The sequence below is a fragment of the Vipera ursinii genome (assembly GCF_947247035.1).
Source record: "Vipera ursinii genome assembly, chromosome: 6".
Lineage (NCBI taxonomy): Eukaryota > Metazoa > Chordata > Lepidosauria > Squamata > Viperidae > Vipera > Vipera ursinii.
Window position 1 is genome coordinate 64,179,198 of NC_139515.1, and position 16,644 is coordinate 64,195,841.

At 42.2% G+C, this 16,644-nt stretch overlaps 1 protein-coding gene across 1 annotated transcript in view; it reads left to right on the forward strand.

The window, feature by feature from the left end:
* The window catches only part of CACNG2 (calcium voltage-gated channel auxiliary subunit gamma 2), a 169,525-nt gene that overhangs the window by 141,447 nt on the left and 11,434 nt on the right, over positions 1 to 16,644 (forward strand). Inside the window, exon 2 of the mRNA XM_083365959.1 lies at positions 12,589 to 12,672. Within this exon, the coding sequence (XP_083222085.1) occupies positions 12,589 to 12,672 (84 nt within the window). The remainder of the gene's footprint in view (positions 1 to 12,588; positions 12,673 to 16,644) is intronic.

Consider the following 16,644-nt stretch of genomic DNA (forward strand, 5'->3'; position numbering starts at 1 on the left):
CCCTTTCAGGGACGACAGCCACTCTAAATGGCTAGAAGTTATACCAATCGCAAACATGACTACTGCTAGGACCATCCAGGTACTTAGGAAACTCTTGGCCACGCACGGGCTGCCGGACGTCGTAGTGTCCGATAATGGGGCCCAATTTACTGTGGCAGAATTTCAGGCGTTCCTGAGAGCAAACCTCATTAGGCATGCAACATCAACTCCGTTTCACCCATCTACTAATGGTCAAGTTGAACATATGGTTTGCACCACAAAGGAGTCATTGAGGCATATAGTGACTGGGGACTGGCACCACAGACTGGCTGACTTTTTGCTCTGCCAACATTCCACACCTTGCACAGCAACAGAAAAAAGCCCAGCAGAGCTATGCTGGGGGAGGCGCCTAATCACAAAGCTGGACAGGCTGCACCCAGACCGGGTGGCAGCTGAGGCCTCTTGCCCAAAACCCCCAAGGGGACTGCAAGTGGGTGACAGGGTGTGGGCCAGGAACTATGGGCATGGGAACTTGTGGGTGCCAGGGTAAATTACCAAAATGTCAGGCCCTCTCTCATACAAAGTGGGCCTAGAGGGCAGGCAAGTTGTCCATCGCCATATCGATCAGCTTAGGAAGCGTTTTCCAGAACGACCACAAAGCGAGGACTTCATCACAGGTCCTTTCCACAGACTGCAAACTGGCAGCCAGGCCAAGCAATCCATTGGCTCTGAGGGTCCAAGCAGCCAGAGCAACAGGGAGGTGGCTGGAGGGGAAGAAAGCCCAGGAGTGCAACATGGGTCCCCTGACGGAGAAAGCCAACCAGAACACTACAGCCACTGTGCTAACTCTGCAGAGCAAACTGACTCTGGGGTGGGCCAACCTGCAAGGGCCAGCCAGATATTTCCGAGTCAACCAGATTCTTTTGAACTTAAAAACACTGATCTACCCAGTCCGGCGGGCAAGCTGGTAGGAAAGCGCCTTGGTCCCCCAGGCGTTCCACAAGGGTTCACAAACCCCCTGCATATCTACAGGATTTTGTTCTGAAATAACGGAGCTATAATGTGTCTGTATCATGACTGTGCTGCTAGCTAGGAAACATCTGTATTAAACAGGATGGAAACATGTAAATGCACACTATTGTTGTACCTTGTAAATTTGTATTGCTGTAATCATTTTCCTTTTGTTGTTATTGCTGTGTATTGTATTAAACAATAGCTTAACAGATGACAGCTAGAAGGGGCTGTACATAACTGCCACTAGGCGTGGCTTAGTTGTCAGCGGGAAAGCCTAGTTAAATTGATTGGCTGTCAGCTCAGCAGCCAGAGTATATAAAGGGCACAGGCAGCCCATTCTGTTGCTGGTTCTTCTCGACAAATAAAGAGCTGAATTCACTGCCTGGCATCGTCTTTTGTGTGTTAACCCACTACACTTCACTGGTGACGAAGGTGGGATCCTGCTTCAAAAAAAAGCTGATTTAACAAAGGGCCCACATTACTCACTGGGGGAAGAGGCATCTTCCCCAGCTACCGAGTTTAAGGGCTATCCGAAGCAGGATCTGCAGGACCAGATGCAACATGGCACAGTTCGGCCAGATCCAGCCATTTGACCCAAGGTGTCCAGAGCGGTGGGAATCACACCTGAGTCAGGTCGTGTTCTACCTACGGGTGAACAGAATCACAGAGGACAATATGAAGATAGCGGCTCTAATGTGCACAAGCGGCCCAGCCGTTCACGATCTGGCCGTGGGACTGTGCGCACCAACAGCCATTGGAGCCGTTACATACAACAACCTCGTGGAAAAACTGAACAGGCATTTCAACAGAAGAATGTCTGAGCTGACCTGGCGATTCCATTTTGAAAAGAGGGATCAGCAGCCGGGCAAATCAGCGGCAGATTTTATTGCAGGGGTGTGACAAGCCGCTCGCCTCTGTAAATTCACGAATTTAGATGAGAGGCTTCACAACCGGGTCATTTTTGGCCTCCGGGACAAGTGGTTGCGGCATAAACTTTACGCCAAGCCGAACCTGACCTTCCAGGAGGTCCAGGATGAGGTTTTGGCCAGAGACTTGGACGATGGTGCAAAGCAGAGTGACCCTAGACCCAGCACTACTGGAGAGGCCATGCACCGAGCAAATGCTATGTATGACAGAAGTGGACATTGGGACGAGACAACCAACATCGATGTGGTTCACCAAGACCAGATGCCAGAACAACGGCAAGGGCACAACAACAGCAAAAGGACCCAGAAGAAACCAACAACACCAACGATACAACACAAATGCACTTGCTGTGGATGCAGCACGACCCACCCCAAGTGTGCAGGCTGGGGAGGGAAATCTCACCAGAGTGGCCTGCAAATTCCGTACGGCCAAATGTCGGGCCTGCGGAAAAACAGGCCACATAGCAGCAGTCTGCCGAAATTGCCCCAGAGACAGCCTGCACGAGATCCAGTCCGAGGACAAAGATCTAAGAGGTACCTGGGGGCCCCAGCAGTCATCCATTGGCAATTTCAAAATATTTAACACCAGGGTTCACTGGCCACTCACCCCAAAACTCAAATTGGATATCCGTTTGCAGGGGATTTCCTTCAAGATGGAACTGGACTCTGGTTCAGCAGTCTCAGTAATTTCAAATGAGACTTTTGAACACGTGTGCAACCAGAGTCAGCAGTGGGTCAAGTTGAGGCCTTCCAATATCAAATTAGCAGATTTCTAAAACACTCCAATTAAAATTAAGGGGGAAGCCACATTGTCCGTGGGGTTCAAGGGGTTCCAGGGGTGTTTGGATGTCCTTGTGGTTGAAGGCCGAAGGACTAATTTAGTGGGGTTAGATTGGTTCAAGGCCTTGGGTATCATGATTGGAGGAATCCACAACACCCAGGCCAAGAGCATCGAAACCATCTGCAAAAAGTTTGCAGACGTGTTCAATGATCAACTGGGCAAATACACGGCGGCCCCCCATTTCATTTAAGTTAAACCCTAAGGTGCCGCCCATTAGAATTAAGGCCCGAAGAGTTCCCTTCGCTCTCAAGCATAAAATTGAGAGCGAACTGGACAAACTAGTGGAACAAGGGGTGTTAGAGGCCGTAGAAGGGGGTGAGTGGGAAACCCTGATAGTCACTCCCCTCAAATCAAATGGGGAGGTTAGGATTTGCGTGGATTACAAGTGCACGATCAATCGAGCACTCAATCCACATGCTTACCCGGTCCCAACGGTCAGCCATGTCCTCGCTTCCCTACAAGGCGGCACCATTTTCGCTAAATTAGATCTTGCACAGGTGTACCAGCAGCTCCCGGTTACCAGGGAGACGGCAGACGCACAAACTATTGTAACTCACCATGGAGCGTATAACCGTTTACAGTTCAGAGTGACTGTGGCTCCAGGAATTTTTCAGGAGGTGATGGAGAGGACTCTGAAAGGGATTCCAGGAGTATGTCCATACTTGACAATGTACTCATCACGGGGAACACAGAAGAAGTATTAGCTGACCGATTGGAGACAGTGTTAGGAAGATTTCGTGCTGCAGGGTTTAAGTTAAAGAAAGACAAATGCAGCATTGGCATAAAGGCCACTGAATTCCTGGGTTTCAGAATTGATGCCAGGGGAATCCATCCTGCAGAGTCCAAGGTAAAGGCCATCAAGATGGCCCCCACCCCCAAGAATAAGACAGAACTGCAAGCATTCTTGGGGCTACTAAATTTCTATCATTCATTCCTCCCAAATAAAGCACCCATTGCTGAGCCCCTTCACAGGTTGCTGGATAAGCAGGCAGTGTGGAACTGGACCCCTATACATGAAAATAGTTTCAGGAGTTTAAAGAAACTGTTGTCCAGCAGTTCAACTGTGACTCACTTTATAGAATCTAAGCCCATTTGCATAGCATGTGATGCTTCCCCATACGGAGTGGGGGCAGTTCTGAGTCATTTGGAAGGGGATGGGGTCCAAAGACCCATTGCCTACTACTCCAGGACACTGTCAGGGGCTGAAAGGAATTATGCTCAAATTGATAAAGAGGCCTTGGCAATAGTGGCTGGGGTTAAAAAGTTTCATGATTACCTCTATGGCTGAGAATTCACAATATTCACAGATCACAAGCCACTACTGGGGTTGTTCACATCAGATAGGCAAACTCCCCAGATCTTATCTCCAAGAATGCTCACGTGGTCCATTTTCCTATTGGCCTATAACTGTAAACTGGTGTACAGGCCAGGGAAGGAGATGGGTCATGCTGATAGACTAAGTAGGTTGCCACTAACGCAAGCAGATCTGGATCCGGCACCAGCAGCTCAACTACTGACCATTCAGGACCTGCCAGAATGCCCACTCAAGGCAAAGGATATCGCTGCTGAGACAGTGGCAGACAAGATCCTGAGCAGAGTTTTAACATGGGTAACAACTGGGTGGCAGGAGAAAAGCCCAGGGCCAGAATTCCAGGCGTATTTTATTCGCAGGCATGAGATGTCCATGCACAAGGGTTGCCTATTGTGGGGCAGCCAAGTGATAATTCCAGTCTCTACATGAGGGGCATCCAGGAATAGTAAGGATGAAGGCACTAGCCAGAAGCTACCTGTGGTGGCCAGCCCTAGATAAGGCCATAGAGGAGCAAGTAAAAGGGTGCTATGTGTGTCAAAGGTCCAGACCTGAGATGTCACATGTACCTGTTCACAAGTGGGAGGCCACACACACCCCATGGTCCCGCGTCCACATTGATTACGCAGGGCCATTTCAGGGACAGTTGTTTTTAGTGGTCGTAGATAGCCATTCCAAGTGGTTGGAGGTAGTTCCAGTAACTAGCATGACCACAGCAAGGACAATCCAAGTGCTCAGGGGACTTTTTGCCACACATGGCCTCCCGGATGTGTTAGTATTGGATAATGGCTCTCAATTCACCTCCTCTGAATTCCAGGCTTTCATGAGGAGCTATGCAATTAGACACGTCACATCAGCACCCTTCCACCCAGCCACCAACGGATTGGCAGAACGCATGGTGCGCACAACCAAAGACGCATTAAAACGAATTATCAGCGGCGACTGGCACCAAAGGTTAGCCCAATTCCTACTTAACCAACACACCACACCATGCGCGGCTACCAGACAGAGCCCAGCGGAACTTCGTTGGGGCAGAAGGCTTATCACCAAGCTAGACAGACTGCACCCCGACAGAGTGGCTGCGGAGTCGGATTGATCCAACCCCCCTAGGGAACTACACACAAGTGACTTGGTATGGGCAAGGAACTATGGGCCTGGACATGCATGGCTCCCGGGGGTGGTGGTTGACAGAACGGGGCTGTTGTCTTACTTTATAGGGGTGGAGGGGGATCGACAAATAAGAAGACACGTTGATCAGATCAGGTCACAAGTTTCTGAAAGACTGCCAGCCAGCAACCAACGTGAGGGACACTTGTCAGTACCACCCACGATTCCGTATGATCACCAGCCGAACGCAAGGGGGGAACTGGATCTATGGCCAGAAAGTACTGTTCAACCCGGGCAACAACAGGCACAGGGAGCTCACAATGAGCTGGGAACTGGGGGGTGGTACAATGGGTGAGGACAGAGCAGAGGCACCCACTGACTCATCAGCTCAGGACAGGGGCGAGCCTCTGAGAAGATCTGCTAGGAATCACAGGCCACCGGCTTACCTCAAAGACTATGTGCAACCATAAGAACCAACATATTATCCGGAAAAAATGTATATATAGTTGTATTATATTGTTGTATTGTTCATTCTTAAGAGGCAAGGGGTGCTGTGTATTGTATTAAGCAATAGCTTAACAGATGACAGCTAGAAGGGGCTGTACATAACTGCCACTAGGCGTGGCTTAGTTGTCGGCGGGAAAGCCTAGTTAAATTGATTGGCTGTCAGCTCAGCAGCCAGAGTATATAAAGGGCACAGGCAGCCCATTCTGTTGCTGGTTCTTCTCGACAAATAAAGAGCTGAATTCACTGCCTGGCGTTGTCTTGTGTGTGTTAACCCACTACACATCAGTTATAATGTTTGTACAATTCTAGGGGGGAGGGGTGTGATGTATTGGGTTTTGTCTTGTTAAGGGAACACCACGTGGGTTAATCACTGGAAAGTTGCTTAAGCAGGGAAGCTGGCTAACAGCTCCCAGCTCCTCAGACAACACGTCTCCAGCGCCGCCATTGGCTGCCTCTAGGGCAGCAATAGGTTGCTTTAAACCTATTGGCTGCCACCTAGAGGCCAGGGTATAAATTGCTGCATTCGCAGCCCTGTTTCTCAGTTCAGATCCTGCAAGCAATAAACAATGATCTTTGCTGAACTCACTCGCCTCGTCTCATCATTGAAGCAACGAACCCAGTATCTAACATTTACCTTGTTAGTTAGTTAGTTTCCCCTTACTTTGAGCTTTAGTGTATAGGCATCTGAGCCCTTATGTTGGATCCTGTTTCTCCTGTTTAATACCCGAATTCCCCATCCTTCTCACCATTCCCTTCTCACCTTCCTCATTGTCAGATTGGATATTGTGGGGTTTATGTTTGGGATTAGATCCTAAAGATTCCTCTTCTCTCCCTTGCAGTTTTAGTTCAAAGCCCTTTAGGTAAGTGGAGCCAATTGTTTTCCAAAAAATTCAAATTCAAATTTCAAACATTGTTTCCCAGACAACAATCTTTCCAAAGTCTTCTTCATTTTACAAGGAAGGAAATACAGATTAAAACTGCACATAGGGAAAAAGACACAGCTGTACTACTGATCAAAGCCAGCCTAAGTGGGAAGGCCACTTCAGTAACCATAATTCACTATTTCATTCACTATTCTTGTATCTTTATTGCAAGTGCAGGGGAGAGAGTTGTGAATTTCTCAGCTCCCTGAGCCAAGATAACTTGCCTGGCTTGCAAACAAGGTGTGTCTCTGTGCAGGTATTGCAATTGTTGTTCTGCCTCAGGTGGTAAAATGGCTCAGGTCAACCCTGTAGCAAAGTCAACAGTAATGGGGTAAGGAGGTCTGTATGTGTTTGTCAACTTTGCTTCAACAAATGATAGACATTTTGTAATTTGTTAAGTCAGGATATCAGGAGGTTGTTTTAGATTTCAGTAACCATAATTCAGTATTGATATCACATAACATTTATAAAACTCTTATTGTTTGGCCAATGAAGTATAAGACTGCATTTTTCAGTCACAGCTGTACTTAATTCACAGCTCCTCAAAATGGCTACCAGCCTCCTCAAAACCTATGAGGATTGGCCAGTAAAATATACCCACTGCCACCTAGAGGCCATTTTAAAGAGGTATGGTGGACCACCTGGGATTCAGACTTATTTCATATGCTAAGTCAATATTTCTTTTCTTTTCAAAACTGATTTACATGGCAAGTTGCTGCACAATATTAATACATGGGGTCTACTGAGATCCTTGGAGCTTAACTTACTTTGAGCAGTAACTGAATTTCTAGTTAGCTATAAAGGTAAAGGTTCTCCCGCACATGCGTGCTAGTCATTACCAACTCTAGGGGCCGGTGCTCATCTCCGTTTCAAAGCCGAAGAGCCAGCGCTTGTCTGAGGACATCTCCGTGGTCATGTGGCCGGCATGACTAGACGCCAAAGGCCCACGGAACGCTGTTACCTTCCCACCGTAGTGGTCCCTATTTTTCTACTTGCATTTTTATGTGCTTTCGAACTACTAGGTTGGCAGAAGCTGGGACGAGTAACAGGCGCTCACTCTGTTACGCGGCACTCGGGATTCGACCCGCCAAACTGCTGACCATCTGGTTGACAAGCTCAGCATCCTAACCCACTGAGCCACCGCGTCCCTTAGTTAGCTATAGGGAGAAGTTAACTTTGGTTTGATTTGTGGAGCTATTTCTGGAATTTTACTTATTTTTGGTTTCTTTTATTTTGCTAAAACTTTCAGATCCAAAACTCTCTTTTCCAGATTATGTCTTTGTTGCAAAAGCATTTATGTTTGAAAAGGAAATGGAGGCTCAGGGAGCCCAATCATATTGACAGTCTTCAAACATCAGCACTGTAATGTATTGGGCCTAGTTTAACTTGAGTTGTACCACATGGGTTTGGTTGCTGGGAGATTGCTTAAGCAGGGAGCTGAGTAACGGTCGCCAGCTCCTCAGTCAGTCTCCATGACCACCATTGGTTGGCTCTAAGCCAGCAATAGGCAGCAATAATAGGCATAGTGGCCAGAGTATAAATAGCTGTGTTTCAGCCCTGGTTCTCAGTTCAGTTCCTGCATTTCAATAAAGCATGTTCCTGCCTGAACTCTCTCACCTCGTCTCTTGCTTCAAGAAAAGAACCCAGTACTCAACAGGCACTGTGTGCATTTCCTTTAAAAGTAAAGAGCTGTTGAAGGGTACTCTAGTAACTGGGTTGGGGTTTTGTATTTTTATAAATTGATATATCATTGGAATATGACATAAGAGAATCTATAAAAAATGTACAAAGATATTTCAAGTCAGTGTTAGAAATGTGAAAAACATGAAGGGACATTTTATCAAGCATGCTGGACTTATGAAAAAATCTATGGAATGTTGTTATCATATATATTTTTAAATATTGTAAACATTTTCTCATGGGAAGAATTCATATTAGTTAAAAATAGTTTCAAAATCTTACTTCAAATCCAATTGGACCCTTAGTCCATTTATAACTTTCACCTTTTCCTGTTTATTTCTCCAAATATTTTTTGAATCTTTATATACTTGCATAAAACCTTCACGAAGAATTAAAGGAAACTCACCCAGTGTAGTAAATTATGCCATTTTGACAGTTTGTAATAACCAAAAAGCAATTAACAAGCAATTTCCAAAGATGATTAAGAAAGGAATATGTGAACCTTTTGTTCTTTTTTTAAGGGGCCAAACTGCCATTTGGGCCACAATGGCATTCACTCATCTCCTAGTAATCTAAACCTGTCAGAGATCACTATTTTGTAGTCTCCTCATGAGGAGCAGCTGTCTGTAGCACTTGTGGGTGATCTTGTCCAGGGAGGAACCATTCAAGCTCTTTATTTCATGTCAGTCAACCGTTCTGCCCTCATTAAAGCCATATTCAGTTCACCATTTCTTCCCTAGAAGTTTTCAGAAAGAAAGTTTGGCTACAAATTCACATAATGAGGCAAAGGATCTTAAACATTAATATTGCTAATTGGAACTTATGGACAATGAATTTAAAAAGATACATAGTAGATTGATATTGTACAGGTAACTGCAGCAAGATTGTTTTATGCAAAATGATGGAAGAATTATGATATTCCCACAGTAAAGGACTTGCTGAAAAGGTGAAACTGAGCAGTTTTTTAAAAGAACAAACAAAACATTTTTGAAAGACATGAATCCTTATATGGATTTTTGGCTGAAAAAAGAAAAAGAATGATTTGTGGATTTGAAGATTAAGAAAGATGGGGATTAAGGAGGGGGTGTGGGGATTTGCAAAATATTTAAGAGGAACACGGGACAATGAGATTGTATTAATCTGTTTAAAAGGCTAGAAGTCATTTATATGCTTCTTATATATTTCTTTAGTTTTTCTTTTCCTGCATGTTTTTTTTCTTTTTCCCCTCTTTTTGATTATCTTTTATTATATGAAAACTCTTAATAAATATAAAAAATAAAATACCCTAGCAATTGGAAGGAGAGAAGATTCTTAATTTTACCTCAGTTGCAGTCCTTATGAAAACTAGAGTAGAGTTACATCTACACCAGCTATTTTATAATGAAAAGAAAGCTCCCACTATCACCAAAGCACATATTTCTCTTTTATTACAAATAGACATGGTAAGAGAATTTAGTTCACTTTGGGGCCTATGATTTAATGAAATGTAATTTTGCCATTTTCTTTTTATCTTAAATCATGCTCACTTTAAGTACAGATGTGAATAAGGAGGCCTTGTTTCTCCATTAGTATTTACTGAAAACATACCTGTTCGAACAAGCCGGCCTGGCCTGAGGGTGGGATTGCAGGGGTTTTTATTATCATTTTATTGGGGGTTTTATTAATCTATTTCTTGTTTTTTATGGCCATGTATTTAATAACTTTTTAATTTTTGTAACTTTATGTTTTATTCTTGCCCTGTACACCGCCCTGAGTCCTTCGGGAGAAGGACTAAACTAAACTTAGCTGGCCTTATCTAAGCTTGAAAGCTGAACAGGATTAGGCCTGTTTAATACTCAAATGGGAGATTTCTACATAATATCCGGCCTGTAGATTAAACATAGCATCAAGGAAACACACAAAAGAAAATCACATGAATGTACCCATGAATTCATCAAGACTTGAACTCAGCTCTAAGGATACTTCTTAGGTTTCTAAGAATTGTCTCTTAAAAAACTTATTTTCTTAACTTATGCCTTGCCTTCAGGCCATATCCACACAATAAAAAAATTCATGGCAAATAATACCCAATCACACCTATCCTTATAAGATACATACTGATTGGGAACATACAATATATACTGAACCAAAATTATCCAACCACAATGCTCTTTATCCATCACTCACAACCTATGGTTATTCCGTCAAGATAAAATCTGATCTATATTAATTCTAGATCTCAACCTTGCAGACTACAAAATTCTTCCATTCTCTTTTGTCAGATATCAATCAAACCTTTACTATGGTCAAAGACCAAAATAATTGTCAGATATGTAGCTTGCCATCCCTGTTGCTAGTTTGTTTGTCATTTAGAGATGACTTTTATGGGCCTCTTCCTCTCTAAAAATAGAGTTGTTAAAAGTTATACTTCCATTATTTCCACAGTATATGACTGAGTTTTTAATTTGAATTGTGTGTATGTTTTATTTATATTTTATGAGCTTGCATTCTATTTATTGTGTATATTTTCAAGGCTGAAAGCCAAGGCATGAAAATACATAACTTCTACATTCTTATTCTAGCTGATTTTAAAAAGTTAAAATACTTTCATGGGCTTTAGGCACTGTACCAACTACGCCTAATGAATAAGTTGGTCCTGCAACTAGGCGGTCATTTCCTTTACACTTAATGTTGCTAGTATGATAGTAAATTTAATCTGGTTTTTTTTTATTTTAAAATGTCCATTATGCACAGCATGCTTACTTATTTGATGTCTTTCAAAAATATGGTATAAAAGCTCCTTAATTCCTCAATCTACACAATCTTTAGCCAGATTGTCTGGAAACTATGGAAGATGAGATCCAACAATTAGAAGAATACCAACTTGGGTAAAGCTGATACTTAGTAAGGATGATAACAAAGGATATAGTAAATTGGTCATCAGCCTGTAGTGAACTGTCTTCTCCAGTAGTTTTCAACCAAAATTATAGTAATATCTGTAATCAGAGATGGAATTATAAGTACTGGGAAGCAGACTCTCTGTTTTCATACAACATGATTAATCCATGTCAATTTAACATCTAGTGATTATATAATAAATGAAGCCTGCCTAATCTTAACCTTGATGAAGGTTTTTTGGAGAGAAGATCTGTATGAATCCATTCCATTTAATTACTTTATGATTCAGTGAATTCTATGAAGCCAGAACCTAAATTAATTCAGTAACTAAAGTCAATGTGTTAATATGAATATATTCTCTGTCTCAATGCCATGCATATAGTTGCCATATTAATTGATTTTAGTGTTAAATCCTGCATCAAGAAGAATATCTTGCTATAGGCATTCACAATTACATTTGAATACAGGCCATAAATTTAATCTCTGTGTACATGAATATGCAATGGGTGTACCTCTCTGCATGTGACTAGGTATGTTATTTCAACAAATATGTTTAAGTAGGAGTGAATGGAAGCACATCAAATACTCACATCATTTGCATTTGGTTGTTTGATAGACAACTGGTTATTTACAAACAAAACTCAGGGCTTTTTTACTCATAGAACGCTCAGAACGGAGTTCCGGCAGCTTTTTTGGATGGAACCTTGTAGGATAGGCAAGGCGGGTTGTATGACATGTGTGACTTCCGGCACCTTTTTCTTTTACAAAAAAGCACTGACAAAACTTATATTTTACTCTTAGTTGCAATATAATCTTAACACAGTTTCAGTGGGTCAATACTGTATCTGATGCTATTCATGCAGGGAAGATACCAGGAAGGTAACTCTGAGCTTTGAGTTAGGAGTTATTGATTATTAAGCTGCTTAGGCAACACAGAAATGTGTATAGAGCAGCTGACATATCCCCTTCAAAGAAGTAAAAAGGAAGTCTTAAATGATTGCCTTTAATGAATTGGATTTCTGCAGAAAATTGTGTGTCTCCAGTCACTCTATGTGTGCATGTGCTGTTTTAAAATGGACGCCTCAAGCTCAGCACAATGATGTCATGAGCATTATCAAATAGGTGACTTTGACACCTGTGTAATCTCCTTCCACATTCTCTTCACTGTCATGAATATAAATTCTTGCTGAGACAGATAAGGAGAGAAAGTCACATTTCCTCAACAGCAGACTGTTGCAGTCAGAAAATACTGTATACTAGTATAGCAGGGGTAGAACATCTGGATTCCCTATATAGCAAAGGAATGGGGCATTTGGCAAATGGTGAAATAATAAAATTAAATCACATTAAATAATGAAAACTGAAAGGAAGCTCCTCCTCCAATTTCTGGTATTCTTATATATTGTTGCTTCTCTTCTATTGTAGGGAATTTTAAAGGTCTGTGTAAGCAAATCGATCACTTCCTCGAGGACACAGAGTATGAAGCCGACACAGCAGAATATTTCCTCCGTAAGTCTGCAACTTCTCTTTCTGTTTTTTTCACTGAACAGAGCAGGGGTGCCCTTCATTCTCTGCTGATGACATTAGATAATACTTATTCCCAAAGGATGGGCGCCCTGATTGGACTACCTGAGTAGGACACTGGGTATTTGCCATAACGTGTCCTGTTCAATTCCCATGCTATGTCTTTTGCATGTATATGCTCATTTGGTTCCCTGATAAATTTACTTAAAAGAAAATCTTTCAGAGGATATTTTTGCCTTCATGTGCTCTGAAGTCAAGGCCATGACATTTATTTCTAACATGGGTTATTATTCCTGAGAATTTCACCTGTTGTGCATATCTTCTATTTATGGAAACTGTCAGCACCTCAGAATTGTCAGCCTTAGGACAAAGTCTAAGAAGAAACAGCATGATAATAATGATAATGATAATGATACTAAAAAAGTTGGAAGGGACCTTAGAGGTCATCTAGTCCAACCCCATGCTCAGGCAGGAAACCCTATACCATTTCGGACAAATGGCTGTCCAGTCTCTTCTTAAAAACTTCCAGTGTTGGAGCATTCACAGCTTCTGGAGGCAGGTTGTTCCACTGGTTAATTGTTCTAACTGTCAGGAAGTTTCTCTTTAGTTCTAGATTGCTTCTTGTTTCTTGTCCTGCCTTTGGGCGCTTTGGAGAATAGCTTGAGTCCCTCCTCTTTGTGGCAGCCCCTGAGATATTGGAACACAGCTATCATGTCCCCCCTCGTCCTTCTCTTCATTAAACTAGACATACCCAATTCCAGCAGCCATTCCTTATATGTTTTATATGGTGTAGTGGTTAATGTATTTGTGGAGACATCCAGTTGACCTAGGCAACTTTGGATTGGTCATCATGTCTTACCCCAAACTACTTTACAGGGTTGTTGTCATGGAGGAAAATTTGAGAGGAAACATGCCGCCTTGAGCTCCTGGAAGAATGGGAGGCTATAAAAATAATACAGATACACATAGAATAATATGAACTAAATTGGAGGGAATCTGTTTCATATGCTGTTGTTTAAAGCTCAATCAAAAAAGGACTAAAAATATATATCTTTCTCTGACTGTTTCCAGAAAGACTTTTTAATGGTTGGTTTTACAGAATTTAGTAAATTCAAACCCCAGATTAAGAGAGCACAATTGCTCCATTTATATATAACACAATATGATAAAGCCCTGGGCCCTTCCTCATGGCCACATTAAAATGCATTCCATTAGCTCAGGAGAGGGCAGGAAAATATGCCAACACAATTTATAGTGCCCTGATAGTCAAACCCTAATTGGCCTCAGTAACAAATCTTGCAAGTGGTCTTTTGTGTCTAGTTCCTCCGGGGGATCATTTAAGGGCAGGGATCCATACAGTCCTTGGGCTTTCTCTCCACTCCACTCCATGTCAATTGTCAACAAGAAAGAAGCCACCAATTTATGAGGCTGACACTCTCTAGTAGAAACCTAATTTGGGACAGAAGCAATACCATTTTTCCAGTTTAAACTGACTGACGGCCCATCTATTTATTGACCACTTTTTGAAAGACTACTGAACACATGTATAATAAAAAGGCTAGTGGTCTTCCAGAAGACCAGAAGACCAGTGTATTTAATGAGCCTAAGTAATGTCTAGATATTGCAAATCAAAACAAAATTGGTCAGGCATCATTCAAGTAGGTATCATCACAGAGTATATATCTGGATTCTTCTGCAGCCCAAACCAAACTTCCCACAAACAGCAACGACTAGTAAATGGAGGAAGGGGCATCCTGCAGAGCATCAGCCAGACAACAGGAACACCAAATATGCCACTCCCTTATCAGGGCATCTCCAAGTTTTTTCATGAGGCATAAGGACCCAGATTGTTGGGGGCAATTAAGCTGACTTTGTAATAATGCCGCTGGGGTGTGTGTGAAAGCCCTAATAAGCAGGCATATACATAGAATGAAGGCTACTGCTAAGCTTGTAAGCCGCCCTGAGTCTTCGGAGAAGGGCGGGATATAAATGGAATTAAAATAAATAAATAAAATAAAAATAATAGAATATCTGTAAGCAAAAACATAAGCTGGCAATGGACTGAAATCTTAAAGCTAGAACAGCTGAGGACACATATAGACTGACTTTGCGAAGGGCCAGAGATATCACAAAAGTGTTCAGTGATAATATTTCACCTCTTTACCACCTATTGTGCACCCTATTTATTTCACTGTATTCTTTCAGTACAGTGTCTTTCCTCTAGGGTTAGAAGGATATACAGATGAGTCCAAATTATCAATATTATGGCTTAATCTGATGGCCTGGTTTATTCAACATGCTAAATAATGACGGAATGAGTTCCCACAATATAAATTGGAACCACAAATTAATCAATCCTACCACAGCCTAATCTAGTGAGTTGCATGATCAGTCAAGTATACTTCAAGACTGAGTGAGGATTCTAACTTAATTTTTTCCAGTCTGGTCATAACTCTTGAATCTAGATTTCTTCTGTGTGGAAAATTTCCAGCTCCATTTTGTTTCTTAGCCAGCATAGCCTGCTTGGCTGGGGATGATAGCAGTTAAGCTCTTGGTTCAAGTTGACACAATTGGGTATGTCAGGTTAGAAAATGCTGTGGTAAATTTGAGCTCCAAATGTATTCAAATATTTTTCTTTAAATAGAGGCTAAACGTCATCTGCAGGTTTGCTTTGCTACCTTCTGGGGATCTTTATATTCCCGTGATCCTGTTTATACATTTGGGAAAAGGTAAAATACTACTGGAGCATCCTGAGAAAGTCTCCCAGGCTGCAGAAATGTACAATGATTAAACAATCATCAGCAATATAAAACTATAACAATTTGAAAGAAAGCCCAGAAGAATTATAATATTTAACCTTTCATATAGCCAAAATATTGAGCATATGAATGTGTTCATTCATTCAAAGTATTTACCTAGTCCAGTATTGCTTGGGTTCACACATTGTATTAGCTCATGATTTGTGGCTGGGATACTGGAAATTTTTATCCAGTGTACCTGCAAAGGACAAGGCTTATGCAAATTGTCTTTGAAAGCATGGATTCTATCACTAAGCTATGGCACTTCCCCTTTTCCCTCTACTAAAAGCATTTCCACACAGTTGGCAACCTCTCTGCCACAGGTCCAAAGCCAGAATTGAGTGTCCTTCTTTGCTCTGTCCTACCAATGCTCCTTTCAGCAGTGCAGTATGAGAGTGCCAGAAATAACATCCTGCAAGTGCCTGTACACATCCTTATTCTCCCTTTGTTGGGTTTGCTCTTCAGACTAAGAGGGGGAAATTTAGGAAAAGGCTTATTTGCCACTTTTGATGCTGAGTAGTAAAGCCACTCTTCTGAGCCATCAAGGCCATGGCACCTTGATTACTGTATAGAAAAGAAGGGGAAATCTCTGGAATAATTGGGTGGGATAAGGCAGGATTTATCTCTCTTTCAATGTTTCTGCAAAAGCAGAAGCTAACCTAAAATTATTTGTGCCAGCTTTCTAATCTCCAATCAAGCCTCTTGATGTCACGGGAACACTGAAGAAGAATGCCAGTCCCAGATAGTATGGCCTCCATTTGTAGAAGGGGCCTCAGAGATAAATACATCCTGGACATAGTTTGCCCTTGAGAAGTTTGCCAGCTTCCATGGTTTTAATAGTAGGAGTAATGATACTTGGTCTTGTAGGTGCAATAACAACAATAATTATGAATTATTTGTGGGGTTCTCAGTTGACCATATAGCTCTGTTTATTTAATCGGGTTTGCTCTTCTTATATTGAAAACACAGGAGATACTGTGTAGCTCCAAACTTCACAAGTGTTCATCTGTTGTTTTCAATATTCAAGGAGCAGACTAATCACACTGAAAACATAGCTGATATATCAGCAGAAGAAGCAAGAATGGAAACTTTCTTGATAAATGCCACTCCAAGGAAGATGGAGTCTAATTCTTGAACCTTCACCAAATAATATTATTCT